Genomic DNA, 21,817 nt, shown 5'->3' on the forward strand with positions numbered 1-21,817 from the left:
CTTAAGGTGCCCTAGAACAGTCATCCTTGACAGTTCTTTCTCTTATACCCATATCAAATCCATCAAGAAATGCAGTTGCTACAACCCTCAAAGTTTATCCAGAATCTTACTGTACTTTCTAAATCTCTCTCATGGAGGATCTCTTCCTCTGCCGTCCTTCAAATGGTGGCGGTCCTCAGCTAATGCCCTACGTCCCTTTATTTTTCTTACTCTTCCTGAGCAAGCTCCGTTTCCTTATTGATGACTCACAAATGTAATACAGCCCATGCCTTCCCCCCAATGCTAAAAGATGATCTCCAAAACATAAAGTGAACCAAACTGAACTATATTAACTTGTTGTTTCTGAAGAATTCCCCATCTGAGTAAAAATAGCTGTGACTTTTTACCCAGTTCTTCTGGAAGAAAATCAAGAATTGTTTTTATTAAAAGCTAAGTCTGAATGTGTCACTCCTCTACTTAAAATCTTTGAATGCTGCCATTTCACTCAGAGCAAAAGCCAAAAGACCTTCACAATTTGACCGATTTTTCTCTCTGACCTAACTCCTACTATAATCACCTCACTTATTCCACTTCTACCATACTGTCCTCCTCACATTATTTCTCAAATAATCCAGTCATATTTTTAACCTCAGAGCCTTGTCTATTATTACCTACCTGGAACACCTTTCCCCTCAAATATCTTGTGTGACTCACCCCCTCATGTTCTTTAGGCATCTATGCAAATATTATCTTTGCGGTGAGGTCTATCCTTACTCTTATTTAAAAATCACACCCCCAGCTCCCTCACCTGTAAAAAAATAGTTCTTAACTGAATTTGTTTTTTTTCTCACAAAGCTTACTATCTTAAACATAAATTCCTTATTAATCTTATTGTTAGTATCCCTTCATTAAAAATGGAAACTTGGGGATAGGAATTTTTGTCTTCTTCACTGACATACCCACAGAACCTAGAACAGTATCTAGAACAGTGAAGGCGCTCAAGAAATACAGGGTCTGGCAGAAGTAAGGCTTGCATGAGTGTGGTTGGTAGGGTACGTGAACGTCTCGCATGAGATGAACAGCAATTTGAACATTTCACCTAAAACATCATATGGTGTGCTTGAGTGTGATATTGTTATGTTACAGTTTTTAAAAATTTTTAAAAGTATATTTCATTGATTATTCTATTACAGTTGTCCCATTTTTCCCCCCATTTATTCCCCTCCACCCTGCACCCCACCTCCCACCATCATTCCCCTCCCCCACTTTGTTCATGTCCATGGGTCATACATGTAAGTTCTTTGGCTTCTCCATTTCCCATACTATTCTTAACCTCCCCCTGTCTATTTTCTACCTGCCAGTTATGCTTCTTGTTCCTTGTACCTTTTCCCCCATTCTTCCCTCACTTCCTCCCTGCTGATAATCCTCCATGTGACCTCTATTTCTGTGAATCGGTTCCTGTTCTAGTTGTTCAGTTAGTTTGTTTTTGTTTCTGTTTTTTTTTAGATTCAGTTGTTGATAATTGTGAGTTTGTTGTCATTTTACTGTTCGTATTTTTGATCTTCTTCTTTTTCTTAGATAAGTCCCTTTGACATTTCATATAATTAGGGTTTGGTGATGATGAACTCCTTCAACTTGACCTTATCTGGGAAGCTCTTTATCTGCCCTTCCATTTTAAAAGATAGCTTTGCTGGGTAGAGTAATCTTGGATGTAGGTTCTTGCTTTTCATGATTTCGAATACTTCTTTCCAGCCCTTTCTTGCGTGTAAGGTTTCTTTTGCGAAATCAGCTGATAGCCTTATGGGAACTCTTGTAGGTAATTGTCTTTTGCTCTTTTTAAGATTCTGTCCTTATCTTTAATGTTGGGTAATGTAATTATGATGTGCCTTGGTGTGTGCTTCCTTAGGTCCAACTTCTTAGGGACTCTCTGAGCTTCCTGAACTTCCTGGAAGTCTATTTCCTTTGCAAGACTGGGGAAGTTCTCCTTCACTATTTTTTCAAAGAAGTTTCCCATTTCTTGCTCTTCCTCTTCTCCTTCTGGCACCCCCTCTGATTAGGATGTTGGAATGTTTAAAGATGTTCCGGAGGTTCCTAAGCCTCTCCCCATTTTTCTGAATTGTTTCTTCATTCTATTCTGGGTGAATGTTTCTTTCTTCCTTCTGTTCCAAATTGTTGATTTGAGTCCCAGTTTCCTTCCCTTCACTGTTGGTACCCTGTATATTTTTCTTTATTTCACTTTATATAGCCTTCACTTCTTCCTCTATTTTGCAGCCATACTCAACCATTTCTGTGAGCATCCTGATTACCAGTGTTTTGAACTCTGCATCTGATAGGTCAGCTATTTCTTCATGCTTAGTTTTTTGTGGAGTTTTGATCTGTTCTTTCATTTGGGCCATATTTCTTTTCTCAGCACACGGGTTACTTTTTAAGGGCCAGAGTCTTAGGTATTCTCCAGGGTGGGGCAACCCACATGGCTATCTTGTGATGCTGTATGTGGGAGAGGGGTCAGAGTGGGAACAATGCTGCTTGCTCAGCTCGTCTGGCTTTCAGTCCCTTCTTCCAATACCCACAATTAAACTGGGACCTTTTGGTGCTGATTCCCCCATAGGTGGGTCTGTGTATGTTCTAGGACCCTCTGGCTCTCTCCAACGAACTCTCCTGTGATTTTGGAAGTTTTCCTGCCACTGCAACCCCCACAGGTTTTTACAGTCTGAGGTTTTGAGGCTTTATTTCCCATGCTGGAACCCTGGGTTGTACAGTCTGTCTCATTCCCCAGTTGTTCCTCTTGGTTTATCTGCACGCAAATGTGGGTCCACCAGCTGCTACCTCACCTGCCCAGTATTCCAGCCACTGCCTTGCCACAAGTCCTCTCCACTCCAGCTACCCATCTCCATCCCTCCTGCCAGTCTGGATGAATGCTTCTTCTTTAACTCCTTGGTTGTCGGACTTCCATACAGTTCAATTTTCTGGCAGTTCTGGTTGTTTTTTGTTTTTAAATTTGTTGTTGTCCTTCTTTTGGTGTGTGAGGAGGCAAAGTGTATCTACCCATGCCTCCATCTTGGCCAGAAGGCCTGTTACAGAATTATATGCTTATGATTTTGTAATAAAAAGGGGTGTTACTTGTGCTAGGCCCTATATTCCCTTAATGAATAGTTTTATTGAAGATTCTAGACCTTTAGGTGGTTGCTCTGGCCATTGTACACATGAGCAATGTAATCTCCAGAAAGATTAAGTTGAAGGCTTGAAAGCAACCCAAGGTTCTAGTATAAAACCTTTTCCAATATAGGTATTAGCTACAAAACTAAAAGCAAAAAGTAATCAAAACCAGAAAAGAAGAATACTCTGTTCCATATTTTTATGCTATTATTACTCTGATTAAAAATAATCTAACCCTGACTAGTGTGGCTCAGTCAGTTGGTTGTCATTCCTCAAAGTGAAGGGTCACTGGTTTGATTCCTGGTCAGGGGACATGCTTGGTTTGTGGGCTTGGACCCCAGTTGGGGAACGTGTGAGAGGCAGCCAATTGATGTTTCTCTCTTGCATTGATGTTTCTCTCCCTTTCTTTCTCCCTCTCTTCCCCCTCTCTATAAATATACAAACAAACTCTTTAAAAAATAATCTATATAAATGAATATTCTATATAAAAGAGTCTTTAATGATTCTTACATTCCCCTTCAAGGGCTCTTCTGGTTCAAGTTTTGAAATGAGCTAGCACACTATCTTTCTCCCAGTAGAAAATTTCAAATGTTGATCATTTGCCCAACCACACAGACTTGCTGCCATTCAATTTTAACCACTATTTCATGGCTCATTCTCATACTCATATTTGCTAGTCTTTCACCATATATTAGATTTTATGTACTTTTTCAGTGGCGGGGAAGGGAGTGCTTGTGTGTATGCATGTGTGTGATGGTGGTGGTAATGGTGGTGATGGAAAGAAGAACTGTGAAGTCAGCATACTCAGGGTCACATCCTGCCTGTGTCACTTACAGCTAAATGACCTTAGATGAGTTATATAACCCATTTTAAAATGCCTCCATTTCTTCTTTTATAAAAGAGTTATAACCCATCTTTACTTCATTGTCTTACTGTGAGAATAACATACACGATCTAGCACACAAACACTGCTCAAATAAATGGCAGCTATTACCACCATTAAAGGCTAACCTTCCCCTTCCAAACTATACATTTTTATCATCAAACATTATCAGTAACCAAAAGGATAGATATACTTTTCTATATGTTTTTAGTAGTTTATCACTTCTAAGGCTAAAAAGCAAACATGACTCAGGAGACACACATAAAAGTGTTTGATTATACACTTGTAATTAAACAGCAAAGGTAATGATATAAAACTATAATCGTATTTAAAGTTGTATTCTGAAACACCAAATTATAAAGATATTATGAATCAACTATATCATCACATTCACAGTTATCAACAGGTCAGGCATACGACAATTATCTAGAACTGATGTAATTTTTGTGGTGGTTTGGCCTTGAGTTGCTTGATGGTGGGTTAATCACCCTCACAGAAACTTTTTCCATTATTTTAATAGTTACAAAATATCCTTTTTCTAAATGTAAAAATTTCAGTATCAGTACCTGTCTTCACTTTGCATATTCCTTTGAAATAAGGAAGCAAAAATAAGGAGAATAATGGGGAATTTACCAAAGTCATGATCTTCACAGTGTTCACACTGTCATGTTACTGTCCAAAAACAAAGCCACATCACCAAAGCTGAGGTAATACTAACAATAGCTGATAAAGTTAAATAAAAAGTTTTCAGTGAATTATTCTTATACCTGTGTTTTCTTATGAGGTACTTGCAGTGCCTCAGTAAGTAATCTTTTGAAGGCCTACACAACTTCAGTGACCAGAAGTCATCTAATCTCATTTTTGGGGAGCAAGATTTTCCTGGATTCCCACCGAATAAATAATGAACCTATAATAAACAAAACAAACAAGATTTTAAAAATGCATGTATACTTAAGGAATTACATAAGTCACAGGAAAATTTCTTCACTTTGCTAGCACTGTGTAACAGGTAACCTCCTTAGCCTTACATATATATATAAAACCAAAACATTATTGCATTTCTACCAAAGGCTTCTCTTCAAATTTTTCTTGTTTCCATTTTACTTTAAATTACTGTGGCTACTTCCTTAAATTACATTTTATATTAAAATAAATTTTATTACTACAATTATACTGACAATAGGAAACATGAAACAAAAGCAATGATAGCATGAAAATTATTAAAGGAAACCTCAACTAAAATTGAAGTTGGGATAGACTACGGAAGTCAATTACCCACACGCTGGAAGACATCAATTACAGACCCCATCAGAAGAGGGGTCACTTCATTACCAAACAGAAAGTGCAACTGCTTTACTACCCCAGCAAGAAGAAGAAAGATTTTCTTCTTGCCCAGCAATAAGCCCAGCCAATTGAAACTCTGTAGCTCAGCCAATGAAAAGTCAGCATCACCTGAACTCTTAATTTCCTCCATGAACTGTCATTTTTCTCTTACTGATGACTCCCTTGTCCCATTCTCATTATTTAAATATGAAATTTAAATAATCATCTGTAGCCTAAACAGAAAAAATGCAGGTTCTGTCAGTAACTTACTATATAATCTGAGAAACAGTTCAAGAAACCATTCTGAATACTGACACTAAAAGTTCAGAATGCCAGACTGTTTTCACAAGGTGGATGGAAAAGAATGTGTTACTCATAGATAGGAAAAATAAAGATAAAAATATCTCTTACACAATAAAATCTAAAATCAGGAAGTTATATATACCTTTTCATATCATGGGACAAGGTACCCAAATGCTGAAAACTGTACTCTTCCATTTCAATACTCATACTGTAGAAACAACGGGCCATGCTATGTAGCTCATCTATGCACCTAAGAAGCAGCCACTGACCATTTTCAAAAGAGGGAAGTGCCAGGAATTATGGACTATACACAAGTGTTTATTCTTTTAAAAATTTGGGGGGAAAATGATTAAATGTCTGCTACATATTCTATTAAATGTCTGCTATGTATTATAACTTTTTACTCAAATCCACTTAAAAATAATCAGAAACATACATTTTGGGATTCTTTCAGATTGTAGGTCATGGAAAATTTATAGGTAAATGTAGTTAGGATACCTTGTGTAACTCATCATATACAAGCTGATGGGCAAATCTTGGACATGGTTCTTCCTCCTGAAGACTTTTAGTTGGATTATCTTTTGCAGCCTGATCATTTTTATAGACACAAGACCTGAAAGACATTGCTTTTAAGGTATGCTATCCAGGAAAATCAGCGGTACACATAATGTTAATACAATTGTAGAGAGCAAATTAATCGCATGTCTGATTACCAACAAAACAATTATACATTTGTTTACACCAAATTTTAAAGTTCTGGTCAGTCTATAAAATAATCTGAGTTGTTAGAATTGAGTTCTCAAGTTCTTTTAATGTTCATCAAAACATCGCTTAAGAACAACCTACCTCATGTTATGAAACAAGACATGTATGAAGGCTCAAGCGGAAGGCTGAAAGAGGTAATATCCCATCTATTCACAATAAAAACCACAGCAGATTGTTTTCATTCTTACTGTAAATAAATGTCACGTTTAGAAAAAAATAAATTCCTTAGTTGCTGAGCACTGCCCTCCATTGCTGAAGGGAAGAAGTTCTCTGAAGTGCCTCTGTTTTGCAGAATATTTGCTTATGCAACAATCACAGAATGTTAGGCGGGTGTTTCCCCAAACAGTAGCTACAGCAACAGTTCTGTGCGGTGCTCTGGGACAAAAAGGTCCTGACTTGAAAACGCTAAATAATAATGTCTCCTGTCCCCACCCTGCTGTAGTCAATCCGTTTCACTTTATAAAACCCAAGAATTAGAGCCCTGGCTGGTGTAGCTCAGTGGATTGAGCGTGGGCTGCGAACCAAAGTGTCGCAGGTTCGATTCCCAGCCAGGGTACATGCCTGGGTTGCAGGCCATAACCCCCAGCAACCACACATTGATGTTTCTCTCTCTCTATCTCCTTCCCTTCCCCCTCTAAAAATAAATAAACAAAAAAAAAAACAAAAAAAAAAACCCCTAAGAATTAGGAACATTACAAAAAACATTGTCCTAAAGTTCACACACCTGTTTAGTAGCAAAATCTACACTAAAATACAATTTTCTTGACTTCCAGACCAGGAACCATCTACAAATTGAACAATTCAAATATAAAATCCATTCACTGAATGCCAATGTATAGATATAGGCACTGATTTTGACTTTTTCCTCCAACACTGGCATTTAAATGTATCACATCAGAAATTAACACAAGCCTTCCAGTTCTTTCTTCTTTTGAATAAACTAAAAACCTCCCGTAAATGTTGCATTGGAATTGCAGCACAGACAAGAGCTCCTTACCAACTATTCCTCACAATGTCATAAATCCAGAATGAATTTCTGACATTCTCTTCCCTCTTTTCCTTATCTTTGCTGAGTCCAGATAGGACATGTATTTCATTCAGTTCTGGATCAATGGTTGCTCTCTGTGTGAATCCCGTCATTGGAACTATAAAATGAAAGAAAAAAAAATGACAATATTTGTATTAGATAACAGATTAGCTCTGTTAAAGATTAGTACATCTTTACCCTGCTCTGCAGTAGGGTAAGGCCACAGCATTTATTTCCCAACACACTACATAACTTTTATATTAAACAATAAACAATTGTTTATCACTTTCTCCCCATTCTAGGCTATTAGCTCCACAAGGGCTAAGGTTGTTTGGTTCACTATTTTGTTCCTAGTGTCTAAAACAGAGCCTGGCATATAGTAGTTATCAACTATTTGTTGACAGAAATAATAAATGATAACTCCCAGAATGGAGCCAGAAAGAGGAAAGAGGTAGAAGGAAGTATGCAATGTAATCATTTTGATTGAGAAAAACGGCAATACTTGAACTGATTTATTATCTGAGTCAGCTGTACTTGAATAATAGAGAGAAAATATTCAAATCTTGACTTGGAAAAACAGAATTTGACAAAACTGGAACAGATTTGTTTAATATGGTCAGAGTCATTTAAAACATAGGGTCTGGCACAAATAACACCTTTTTTTAAATTATAAAATCTTTTATTACAAAATCATAAGCACATAATTCTGTAACATAACAATATCATACTCAAGCACACCATGTGACATTTTAGGTGAAATGTTCAAATTAAAACTATGAATTATTACACCCTTATTCTTACCATACCAACCACTCAAGCAGGTGTTACTTCTGCCGGACCCTGTATTTGTCCATAAGGTACAATGAAGTACATTTTGGCATATAATATGCCCCAAATGTTTTCCTGAATGGATGGAACTCCCCAGAGCTAAAAAAGGAATTCCTTTTTTAAAAAAGGAATCCATTAAATGAATGATGATCGTTCTGCATTACCCAGAAATCTGTAAAACATTAATATGACAAATTCGAATTGTTTTCCTCATTGTCATTTGGAAATATTAGTTGAAATACAATTTTATGGCTTGCAACATAATTGCTGTGTATCAAAAACAATGTCATTGTTTCAACATTACATTTCTTATAGGTGAGCAATTATCATATGCTCAAAAAGCTAAACAAACATCAAAGTAAAGAAAAATATTTCAACCAATCCAGGATACTATGGTAGTAGATGATATCCATACTGATCTTTATTTGTCTTTATCTACTTTAGTTAAGACCAAATAATCCTATATTTATTTTTCCAAGTTTACCTTAAATTCATGTGTCCTTTTATATTCCTATTCAATAAATTTGTTTGAGGTATTTTAGAGACTATCAACATGTATACCACAGTAAATATATTTAAAAATTACACACAAAAAAACACAATATATACTTTGTATGCATCCACAGACAAGTATACATATTTATACATATCCACACATTGACTTAATCATCGTACCCTCGTACCACACTCCTTAGAGGTTATGTAAAGTCTGGTACCCTTGTACCATACTCCTTAGCAGTTATGTAAAGTCTGGTATTTTCTTATTAAAGCTTGGTAAAATTTCAAAGATGCCAAAATTCCGAACTCTATTCCTTCCTAAGAAAATCTTGGAAGAAAGATAAAACTGTAAAGAAATGAAATCACTTTTTTATTAGTGGTGGAAGTGGAGGACATAACTGCCTAAATTTACTGCACTTAAATTTCTCTGTCCCCTTCTGTCTTAACACTGAGCCTTTGAATTAAGAATTCTGTAACACAGGCTGGCAAACTACAGCTTGATCTGGCCTGCCCAGGGTCAGATGAGGCCTTGTCCATGCATTTACATGTTGTCTCTGTCTGTTTTCATCCTGTAATGGCAAGCTTGAGTAGTTGCAAGAGAACACTTCCACTGAGCTGTCAACACTTTCTTAATGGTATCCTTTGAAGCACAAAGGTTTCTCATTTTGATAAAATCCAATTTATCTTTTTTTCCCTTTGGTCATTGTGCTCTAGTATTGATTTTGTGCTAGCCAGAGTTACAGTGACACAGTAACTCATCATAATATGCTAAGTGCCTACACCAAGACATTGTTCTTTAAAGCAAAAAATAAAAAATTGCAGCCAAGTGAACATATTAAACCACTAGGTTCAATATTGGTTCCACATTATCAAGTTATTTCACATCAATAAATCTTTCATCTTTACAGATGGTAATAAAATTCTATAGGGTGTAAAAGAAATAACTGTCTTGAGAGAATGCTTTCTTTTTAACAGCATTAACATAAGAGCTCTTAAAATATTTTAATAATACTATCCACATTTATAAAGTAATCTCCCACTTAAAAACATTCATTTGGGGTTACTTCCCTATAATACAGAAATCAGATCTGTGTGTTCAATAGGTTTTTGCGGACTAGCCTAGGAATTTAAATACCAATAAGTACTGTAAACAAAAGGGAACAAAAGTAGAAAATCTTGTTCTAGTCTAGACTTTCCCAATTAACTATGGGTGAGTTCATCAAGAAACTTTTTTGGACCTCAGTTTTCTCATATAAAAATTGAAAGTAGAGCTACATAAAGTATTGGATCTCTTCAAAATTAAAATTTCTGTTGTTAAGACTCAGAAAGGTGACTGCAGTGACAGGATGACAATTTTCAGTAACATTAAACTGGTATTAGTGTTCAGCACAGATAGGCAAAGTAAGAAACTTGAGACAAATCAATTAGGAGGCTGTTATTATAATAGAATGAAAAGAAGGTATTACAGAAATATCAATAATCACTGTATTCACATATTATCATGAGCACAAGAAGGGCCGATATTATAAGTATGAAAATCCCTGAACAGATATAACAGAGAAAAGGCTTGGACCAGAAACTTGTGAAAAAGAAGAGTAAAATGTTTCATGAATTTTTTTGGAGGTATCCAAATATATTACTCTAAGAATACTCAAAGGCAAAATCTCTGAAGGACAAAATTTCTATTAATCCTTACATTTGCAGACCCTTACAAATACAATTTTCACTGCATACAACAGACAATGAAAAATGTTTATGTGTCAAATGTTTGCATGTGAATAGAAAAAATATGAAGGAACACACACCAAATTATGAACAGTAGTTATGGGGAACAGGGGTTAGGATACTTTTAGTTCCTATTAAATCAAATGAATTTTTCCAATATACATTGCTTTTATAGTTATAAGAAGGAAAAAAACCTCCAAAACAAAATACAGAAAAAAATCTGGATGGAAAGACTGGAGGCTTTTAATAATAAGTGAATAATTTTCACACATCCTCCCAAATTTCTCATGAATAAAATTTACATTAATATTTGGAATACTGTTATTTAGATGGAAAGGAAATCCAGGTTTCAAGACAGTTTTACAGGCATGCACAAAAAATGTTTGTAAACCATTTTGCTGGTATGATAGTTACCAGGTATCACTTTATAAGAGTTAAGGGTTCCTATAAATGTCGGCATGTTAATTCAAACTTATACTGAATGTACAATATCTATCTTAATGGTCTTTTGCCTAAGTTTTACAATTTGCAATTAATACTTCCACTCCATTCCACATACAGTGACAATTCAAAAAACATTTCAATAAAAATCTCAACAAAAATAAAGTTTTCTGTATCTACCTTCAAAAGTAATCTAGGTTTTTTAAGAAACTTTGAAAATGTCCATTTCTGTAATACTCTAAATCTAATTTTGGAAACCTCCTTTTTAAACTGGAGGGAAGAAAATCTATTTTTCATTTTAAAAAGATTTTACATTCTTACTGAAGAAAATTAAAATGTAAAAATTATATGCATATATATGTGTATATGTACACATACACACACATAAAAGAACAATGGTCTAGCACTAGTAGGCATTTTAGACTTAAATTTTACTACTAACTGAAGCTGCTTATGAAATCGAACTGGGCCTTTTGGATATAAACAGCAAACCAACCACTAACTACATTACCCTCTTCGCCATTAACCCACTAAATTGGAAGAAAAGTTGGTCTAGTAAAAAAAAGAAAGAAAAGAAAAATAACACTAGAAAAGAACTGAAACCATGTCAACAAGAGGTAAGAAATTCCGAGGAATCTTGAAAGACAGAAAAAGCACAGCCAAGAAAAAGAGAGCCCAACTCACCAGAGATAAAGATGGAAAACTTCCAAAATAAGTCATCAAATACAAAAAGCAGGAGTAGACTGTGAAGAGGACTCCTGTGGAGAGCTTCTAATAAGGACATTGGGGCCTGAATAAGAATGAGAGCAGAGCTTAAAGTAACTCTTAATCCTCACAACAACATTAGGGGAGGCTGGCGGAGGACGCAAGGGAGCTTTGCTTTGAGGCCTGCTTATGTGTTCTTTAAGAAAGCCTGGTGGCTAATATGCACCATAAAATTATGCAAAACCCTTGGTCAGGGTCTTATTTAAGGGAGAAGCCTACTGTAAAAATAGACCTATACAATGCATAAGAAACCACTATCAATTACCTTTCTTAACTGATGTAGCTCTTTATTCATAAATTTTAATGTTTAGACGTGAGAACGATATCAACAATGCAAAGATTGGGACCTACATGAATAACCAGGAGATAATAAATCACAGAAAGGAACAGAATTTAGAAAAAAATAAAAAACTCATTATCCTTGTAGAAAGTCAAGAGAATATTACATGCATAAAACAAGAACAAGTTTCCGTAAAAAGAAGCACAGAATATGAAAGATACTAAGAAAAAAACCTGACAGAAAAAAATCAAATGACAGAATGAAAACAAAACAGGCATAGTTAAACACAAAGTCAGCGGACTTAATACAAAACTGATAAATTACTAGACTTATATAGCAAAAACATATGGAAATTATGATAAAGAAGTTAAGGGACACAGAGAATAAGACACTGAAGTGAAAAATCTGTCTGAAAAGAACATCAGGAGAGGTGTGAAATAACGTAGAAGAAAAAAATTTTTAAAAATTTCCCTAAACGGAAACAAGTGGGTGTACTGTTTGAAAGAGCCCTAGATGCTAAGCTTCTAGCGAGAGAAAAAGCAGGTTACATACAGAGGAATAAGGATGAAACTAACAATGAATGCTACAATACAATGGAGAAGTAACTCTAAAATTCTGAGGACTATGAAAAGATATGGAACTAAAATTCTATTTCCAGTTAAACTAGCAAATCCAACAATGAAGCAAAATAAAGACTTTTTGGACCAGGAGAAATACAAAAGTTCATATCAATGACTGCATTGGAAAAAATTCTTTGAGGAGCTTTTTCAACAAAACAAACAGATTTCAAGAAAAAGGATAACATGAAGTATAAGAAACAGTGGCAGTGAGTGATATAGGCAAAAGAAAAGGAAAAAAGCTCAAAAGTAAAGAGCTGTTAGATCTTGAGCCTTGTATGATACCTTTTAGAATGAAAAAGCTTTAATAATAGAGTATTATCTTCCCTGTAAGTCCAATCACAATATCTGAATATATGTGGTGCCCCATCCCGCTTGCCCCACTATGTTTTTATTGCTTAGAATTTTGGTCTTTGTGTTTTCCTTTGGGCAACAAATTTTCTCAAGATAATTTTATCACCATTTATCACCTATTTCTAACATCTGGATTTCTCACCAAGTTTTGCTTCCAAATATCTTCCCAATGTGGGTTTTCATATGGCAAACTTTCTAAGGCAAATTTATGAGAATATTTTATTTTATTCTCACATTTGAATGTTAGGATATTAATTTCTTGGTTCAGAGTCATTTCCTTCGAGTACCTTTTAACTTAACCGATTTCTTCCATTCACCATTGCTACTGAGAGGGGAAGGGGGGGAGAAAGAGAAGGAGAAACATCCATGTGCAAGAGATTTGGTTTCCTCTTGCATGCCAACTGGGGACCTGGCCCACAACCCAGGCATGTATGTGTCCTGACTGGGGAACCAAACTGGTGACCCAAACTGGTGACCCCTCGTTCACAGGCCAGTGCTCAATCCACTGAGCCACAGCAGCCAGGGCTGTCTTTGATATTCTTAATTTTACTTTAGTATGTCTAGGTATGTGCTTCTCCATATTTTTCCTATTTGGCAAACTACACTCACTTTCACCAATTTGAGCACTTCCATTCTTCTTGAATTCTAGGAAAGTTTCTTCTATTATTTCTTCAATTATCCCACCTTCTTAAATTTTAATTTTCCTCTCCTTCTGGAATTGCTGTTAAGATGTTCACCCTTGTGCAACTCTTTTATATACCCTTTGGTTTTTAAAAAAATTTTCAATCTCTTTACCTTCTTTCCTATTTCTTCCTGGAAGACTGTTCATTCTAATCTTTCAATTAATTAATTAATTCATATCCATTTCTATTTAGATGTGTTGCATTACTTATTTTAAATAAATTTTTCATATCTAATATGTCCATTTGGTTCTATTTTTGTGCTATTTAGATCTTACTGATATTACTAATGTGTTCCCTTATATAATTAACTATATTGATCATGTTTGTTTTAAATTCTTGGTTAATCTATCGTAATAGATCATATATGTTGTCATACTTATTTCTTTTGAGATAGTCATAGTCCTTAACTGTCTAGTTACATTGGTCTGTGAGGTAATGTTTTTCAGGTATCAGCTATTTTTTCTGTTAAGAAAAAACATATTGGAGGGGCCAAAGGCCAGGCCTCAATGAGCATCAGCACCAGTGAGTTTAAGGAAAATGGAGGGAGAGCCACAGGGCAGTTGAGCCTGGGAATGAAGAACAAGTTGATCACTTCCACCATTTACTATCACTCCTCTGTGAAAAGGTTTCACAGCTTTAAACCCTTCAGGGAAGTAAAAGGCAGTCTCCCTAGACTAGAAGGGTGAGGGAAGGAAGAAATGAATTACTGAGAGTGGATGATCATGAGGCATGACAGTAAGGTAGGAAAATTCCTTGGAAAGTGGAATGGAGAAACAGACACATAGTTAAATGGCCAAGCAATTTACAGTCTGATAATACATTTCAAGGTTTTACCTTCTCTAACCAAGGACACTTAGGAGCAAATGGTTCACAAATAGGTGCAGGTTTGCCTTAGTCTGGCACCTATTCAGTGACATTCTTTGAAGGTGAAACTGACCAGAGAATGACCGACACCTCTACAGGCTAATTGTGAGGCATCAGTGTATCAAAGGACTCACCTAGAAAGCTAATAGAAGTGCACACTCCTTGTGGAGCATGCTGGCTCCTTTCCCTCTTCCTTCTTTCCTAAGGCTTCTACCTCTGCTTTCTTTCCCTTAAGCTCTAAGGGTTCCCAGGGGACTTGCAGCCAGAAAAGCATCAGGCAGTGGCAGCTTGTCCTAGGCTAACCCCCTGACATAACCTCCGTAACTTGTTTCCTGAGTCCACACAACCCAGCTGGCTTACTTCTTCTGACTGTAACTCTCTACAGGGCCAAGGCAGCCTTGCTTGGGTCCAACTCTTCCACATGTTTCCAAAGGACCTTTGGAAGCTCCACCCAGGCAGCTCCACCCAGGCTCACTCCTGTTGCTATGATCTTGCCTCTTCTATCTTAAGCCCTTCCTGTGTTTCATTGTCCCCAGCTTTAATAAACATACTCTCCAAATCACCTGACCTCACGTTGTGAAATCTTTCCTGCATGAAGTCAAGAACCCACTCATTCTCGACCATGCTGGGGCATACCCACCTCAGTCCTGCTCCCTTTCTGGTGACAGTCAGTCCACATCTATTTTCATCAATTCCTAGTTCCAGTAGAGCTTGTGTACTGTCATGAAGTTTTCTTTGGTTCTGGCACTAGTGATTAGGGATTACTGCTTCTAGTTTCCACGGTGAAAGAACAAGAACTGAGTCAAGCTAATTTAGGGGAGAATGAGCCTTCTGTCTTATTTACAGGATTCCTGAAAGCCAGTGGCCTCTCCTTTTTTTTCCAGGGTTGATTTTAGGGAAGAGAATCAGCAACCTGTGTTAGTCTGCTATTTTGGCAGAAATACTTTTCATTCTGTAGTACTTTATTTTGTTTAATTCTGCTTTATGCACACTGCATTACTCCTATACTAACTTTATAAAAATAACGCTGGTTGGCTCTGGCCAGGTGGCTCAGCTGGTTGGGGCAATGTACCACACACCAAAAGACTGCAGGTTCTATTTCCAGGTAGTGCACACACCTAGGGTGAGGTTTTGGTCCCCAGTTGGGGTGCTTACAGGAGGCAACCAATGGATGTTTCTCCCCCTCTTTTTCTCTCCCCACCTTCTCCCTCTCCCAACCCCTTCCTGTTACTCTAAAATCAATATACATAGCCTGGAGTGAGGATTAAAATAACACTGGCTGAACAAAAATGGCATTATCAAAAACTAAAAAGACCTAAAGATTAAAACCAAGAAAGAAGCTTTTATTCTTACATGTTGCAAGAACTAATACATCTTCAGTACTAATTTACTTTCCAAGTAGAAAGCAAGGCTATCTTTTCAATTTAATAGTTTCTAATGGGTAGTAGCAGAGGGAAGGGAAAAGGATAGGAGATTTACAACATACAATATTTTAAAAGCTTTTAGATTCAACTGCCAAAAAGCTTGACTGAATGCCAGGAATCTTAACCAGTCTTTATAAAATGACTCACAAGGAAAAATTAATCAAACAGATCAGTAAATAAGATCATATGTTAATCATGAACACACTTTGAAAGGACACTTGTCTGAGAAAACAGAGAGTATGAATTATACAACAAACAACTATTACTGCCAACCTATTTTTAGTTTTTCCAGGAAATTACAGTAATACTCCTTCAACTCTCCTATTTTTTTCTTTAGTACCTTTAAAACTTGACATAGGACAGCTAAAGGGGAAATCAAATTACATATTTGATTTGACAGTCTAAATTACATTTAAAATTTTTTTTCCTTTGGTTTACCCAATAGGGGGAGATTTATCAGAATTTCTAACATAAGGAAACCCTATATGAAGCATAAAAAGTTAACAGAAATATTTTTAAGTCATTTTAATTCCCAAGGAAGATACTTTATTGGATTAATTTATAAATTAATCTGAACTCTATTTTTGTCTCATTATCTAATGTACACATTTATTATTAACTAGTTAAGACATATGAAAAAAATTTTGGAACTGTCACAGAAATGTAAGATTTAATGAAAGCAGCTTTCTAATAATTTTCTATTTGTTAGGATATTTTCAGCTTTAACTAATAGAAAACCAGAATAACAGTGAGTTAATTAGCTCATATACAAAATTTTGCAAGTAGAAAATTTTGCAAGTAGACAGTCCCAAAATTATTTCAATAATTCAATCAAATCATGGTGTTAGGTTAATATTCCTACAATTCTCCAGCCTTCCTCTCACTTTTGAAAGCCACCAGTAACACCTCTAGGCATCACTTCCTTAGTGAGGTTATTTTTTTCGAATGTCTTCCCGAAGATTTTCCTTATATCTCATTGGTCAGAACTGTGTCACATGGGAGGTAGAGAAAGTAAAATAATCTGGCAAAGGAGCAATGACTGCTTGGGACTACTAATCATGATTCATAGCCTGGGCAACTTGCCATTACACAAATCATGATTTGGTTAAGAAAGGCCAATGGTGACTTCTGGCCAAGATGAAGGCTTAGGTAGATATGCTTTGTCTCCTCACACAACAAAAAGAATGATAACAACTAATCTAAAAAACAAAAACCTGCCAGAAAATCAAACTGTACGGAAGTCCAACAACCAAGGAGTTAAAGAAGAAACATTTATCCACACTGGTAGGAGAGTAAGAGACAGGCAGCCAGAGTGGAGAGGACATGTGGTGAGGTGGCAGCTGGCAGACCCGGAGGTCCCACATTCACATGAAGATAAAAACTGGGGAGAGAACAATCCTAGCCCAGGAGAGACTGCACAACCCAGGATTCCAGTGCTGGGAAATAAAGCCTTATAACCTCTGGTATAAAAACCTGTGCCGGTTGAGGCAGCAAAAGAAACTGCCAGTCTCTCAGGAAAGTCCATTTAAGGGGCTCACTTGAACATACACAAGCCCAGCCACTCAGGGAAACAATATCAGGGCAGCAACGGGAAGAGCACCAGTTGCTTGTAGGAAGCGGGGTAAGTGACTGAAAGCTGGACAAGAGCCGAGCAAGCGGCACTGTTCCCTCCCTGACTCCTCCTCCACATATGCCACAATGAAGAGAAGCAGGTTGCCCTACCCTGGCGGGGCGAATATCTAAGACCCCACACCTTACTAAGTAACAGATGCACAGAGACAAAAGAAATGCGGCCCAAATGCAGGAACAGATCAAAACTCCAAAAATAGAACTAAAAAGATGAGGAGATCGCCAACCTATGAGAAGCAGAGTTCAAAATATTGGTAATCAGGATGCTCACAGAAATGATTGAGTACAGCCACAAAATAAAGGAAGAAGTGAAGGCTATACAAGTCAAATAAAGAAAAATATACAAGGAATCAACAGTGAAGGGAAGGAACCAGGACTCAAATCAACTATTTGGAACAAAAGGAAGAAATAAACATTCAACCAGAACAGAAAGAAGAAACAAGAATTCAAAAAAATGAGGAGAAGCTTAGGAACCTCCAGGACAGCTATAAATGTATCAACATCCGAATCAGAAGGGTGCTGGAAGGAAAAGAGGAAGAGCAAGAAATGGAAAACTTATTTGAAAAAATAATGAAAGAAAACTTCCCTAACATGGCAAAGAAAATAGACATACAAGCACAGGAAACTCAGAGAGTCCCAAAGAAGTTGGACCCAAAGAGGACCACACCAAGACACATCATAATTAAAATGCCAACGTTTAAAGATAAGGAGGGATTCTGAAAAGCAGCAAGAGAAAAGGAGACAGTTACTTACAAAGGAGTTCCCATAAGACTGTCAGCTGATTTCTCAAAAAGAAACCTTGTAGGCAAGAAGGGGCTGGAAAGAAGTATTCGAAATAATGAAAGGCAAGAACCTACATCCAAGATTACTCTACCCAGCAAAGCTATCATTTAGAATGGAAGGGCAGATAAAGTGCTTCTCAGATAAGGTCAAGTTCAAGGAGTTCATCATCACCAAGCCCTTATTATACGAAATGTTAAAGGAACTTATCTAAGAAACTGAAGAAGATCAAAACTATGAACGGTAGAATGACAACAAACTCACAACTATCAACAACTGAACCTAAAAAACAAAAACAGAAACTAAGCAAACAACTAGAACAGGAACAGAATCACAGAAATGGAGATCACAGGGAGGGTTATCAGCAGAGAAGGGAAGGGGAGAGAATGGGTGGAAAAGGTACAGAGAATAAGAAGCATAAATGGTAGGTACAAAATAGACAGGGGGAGGTTAAGAATAATATGGGAAATGGAGAAACCAAAGAACTTATATGTACGACCCATGGACATAAACTAAGGGAGGTTGCTGGAGGGAATGGGGGTACAGGGCAGATGGGGGCCAAAGGGAGAAAAAAATGGGACAACTGTAATAGCATAATCAATAAAGTATACTTAAAAAGAAGAAAAGTCAATGGCAACTAACAGTGTGTCACATTCTTATCTTCTAAATTTGGAACATTTTAAATGTTAAGGGAGACCCTGTTAAGCTCTAGTAATAACTCTAGTTTAAAACTTTTATTATTTACCTCAACTTGGTTTCTACCACTTTTTGTATCTTGTAAAATTCCAACTAGCTTTTGACCCTCAGCAATACAGTATTTACTAATCTATTTTGTATTAAGCTATAAAGAATTCAACTCACTGAATAGATTAACCTAATTTATTTAACTGGTTATTAACTAGTAGACAATTACAGTTTTTTTGGAATAATTATTCTCACAAACAATGTTGCAATAAATATCTCTGTGTAACTTATTTTTACACACCTGTACAAGGATATGAGTAGGAAAAATTCCTGGAAAAAGTGCTTAGCCAAAGAGTACAGGTATTTTATTGTATTTTTTAAAGATTTTATTTACTTATTTTTAGGGAGAGGGCAAGAGAGGGAGAGAAACATTGATGTGCAAGAGGTACATCGATCAGTTGTCTTTCATAGGCCCCTAACTGGGGACCTGGCCCACAACCCAGGCATGTGCCCTGACTGGGAATCGAACCAGTCACCTTTGGTTCATAGGCCAGCACTCAATTCACTGAGCCACATCAGTCGAGGCTAGGTATTTTATTATTAATAGATAGTTACATTCAGTGAGTGACCTTTTAATTTGCATTTTTAAAATTATGAATGAAGCTGAGCATCTTTACATAGTAAACTTACCAGCTACTCGAATTACTTTTTCTTTGAACTATATTCATGTTATTTGCCATTGTTCTACCAAAGGATTATTTCTTTTTTGGTTTGTAAGAGCTCTTTGTTTATAGTTGGATATTAACCTTTGTTTTCATTACCAGTTTGTCATTTTTTAATTTAATATATGTATTTTTCCATATTTTTTTTAATTTGCAAAAACTCAAACTTAGTCTTTATAATTTTGGGTTTTTGTGTCATATTTAAGAAAGGTCTTCTTCTAATCCTAAATTATTAAAAACAACTAGACTTATAATTTTATTTCTTAAGCATAAAATTCTAGTCTACCTAGCATGTTTTGTGATAAACATCAGAGACCCAGATTTGATTTTATTTTTTTACCAACTCTAAGTGACATCTTAATGTTATTTATTGCATAATCCATTTTTCTTCTCTGAGTGGCAATACCACTTCATCATATAGTAAATTCTCATATGTATTTGGGGATATTTTTATACTACCTGTTCTGTTCCATTCCATTAATCTGCATGAAACTGTAGCTCTAAAAACATAAATTGTAGTGTTAATACTACTTTTATTACCTTGCATTTTCAAAACTGTCTTTAGTGTTCTTGCATGTTTGATGTTTGTTTTAAGGTGAACTTTAATTCATATTTACTATCAAATGAGAAGTTTGATGAGCTTGTAACTAGGAAAAACACTCCTGGGGAGAATAAAAGGGGGAAATTATGGAAAGTTATTATTTCCAATAATGTTGAGAGGAAAAAAAGAACAAAATCCAGTTTAATTAGAATAATGGCATACCAAATATAAAAGATACTAAATCAAAAGTGATGAAGCCAAGTTACACTGAAAACCAGCACTACCATTTCCTAATTCAGTTAACTAATCTATGTAAATGACAGCAAATCATTAGCCTTATAATCTTCTCTGTACTGATGAATTATACTTATTTAGTTAGTTGGTAGAAGTCTTTAAAAGGGTCAAACACATTAAAACTTTGTATGTTTAAAAAAACACAATGTCAATAAGCACAATAAAAGCACATTCCTAGGGCTGAAAAGAAAATCAGTAAGATTTTGCTTTTAAGGTTCATGAAAATATGTTTATAGATAAATCAGATCTTGCAGACATTAACATAGCACTTGTGTTAGTTTCACAGCCTGATAACAGCAGAAGGGAATGAAATTTGACTGTCAAAATTTTGGATCTAGATGAGGTGTTAAAATCAACTCGTCCAATCCCCTCATTTTCGGATGAATAATCAGGTCCAGAGAAGTTATAAAATTTTGCCAAAGTTGCAGAGGGATGAGTGGCAGACCCAGATGAAGAGACCAAGTCTTCTGATTCTCAGTTCATTATTCTTTCAATTATACCAATCTGCCACTATGGTTAGAAAAGAGTGGAATAAACAGTGGCAGATGCGGGAAAATAAAGTCAACCAAATTTAGGGAACAAAACAAGTAAACACATAACTGCTATAGAACAGGGGTTAGGTTGTAAGAGCTCCGTAACACCAATGCTTCACTTAGCACCTGGCAAATGATGAAGATGTTTGTTACCTTGAATTTAATACAGATATGAAAAAGTAATCCTATTATAATAGACTGAGTTTCTACAGCAAACCATAAAGCTCTGGTGGTATGACAGACTATCTTCTAAACATAATTTTCAATTAGTTTTAAATACAGAGCTTACATATGGAGAGTCTGCTAAACCCCTTGTGTTCATAGACTTATTGCCAAAAGTTATTCAGAAATAAATGCAAATTTTAGATATGCTGAATTTTGATGTTAATTATGTATGTGTTAGACACAATACTAATAAATCCTTTCTTTCTAAGCAGCTGCCAATACACTCATTTAAATTATAATTTTCTTCTGATGGGAGCATACAATTGTTACACTCTGGTTAAAAAATAAGAGTTGAGGTTTCTTCAGATCTTGAGATAACCAATTTAAATAATTATAAAGAACAGCCATTTTATAGTATCTGACAAAATAAAAAAATCTAACAAGAAGCAGCGATTTTAGAATTAGATATATCATCTCTAATTGGTGATCTCAATAGTTCAAACAAATTTATTCAATGATTGCAAACAATTCAATTTGAAATTCACATCATAAAT

General features: G+C 35.9%; 1 protein-coding gene across 7 annotated transcripts in view; it reads right to left on the reverse strand.

Moving 5' to 3' along the window:
* Positions 1-21,817, reverse strand: part of MKLN1 (muskelin 1) — a 335,011-nt gene that overhangs the window by 24,572 nt on the left and 288,622 nt on the right. For all 7 annotated transcript variants that reach the window (XM_045855614.1, XM_045855612.1, XM_045855615.1 and 4 more), the window contains 3 exons: positions 7,407-7,554; positions 6,143-6,257; positions 4,786-4,925 (listed from right to left, as the gene is read on the reverse strand). In XM_045855614.1, coding sequence (XP_045711570.1) covers positions 4,786-4,925; positions 6,143-6,257; positions 7,407-7,554 — 403 coding nt within the window. The remainder of the gene's footprint in view (positions 1-4,785; positions 4,926-6,142; positions 6,258-7,406; positions 7,555-21,817) is intronic.

Source organism: Phyllostomus hastatus, unplaced genomic scaffold (assembly GCF_019186645.2).
Source record: "Phyllostomus hastatus isolate PE091 unplaced genomic scaffold, TTU_PhHast_1.1 phas_scaffold_114, whole genome shotgun sequence".
In the NCBI taxonomy this organism is placed as follows: Eukaryota; Metazoa; Chordata; class Mammalia; order Chiroptera; family Phyllostomidae; genus Phyllostomus; species Phyllostomus hastatus.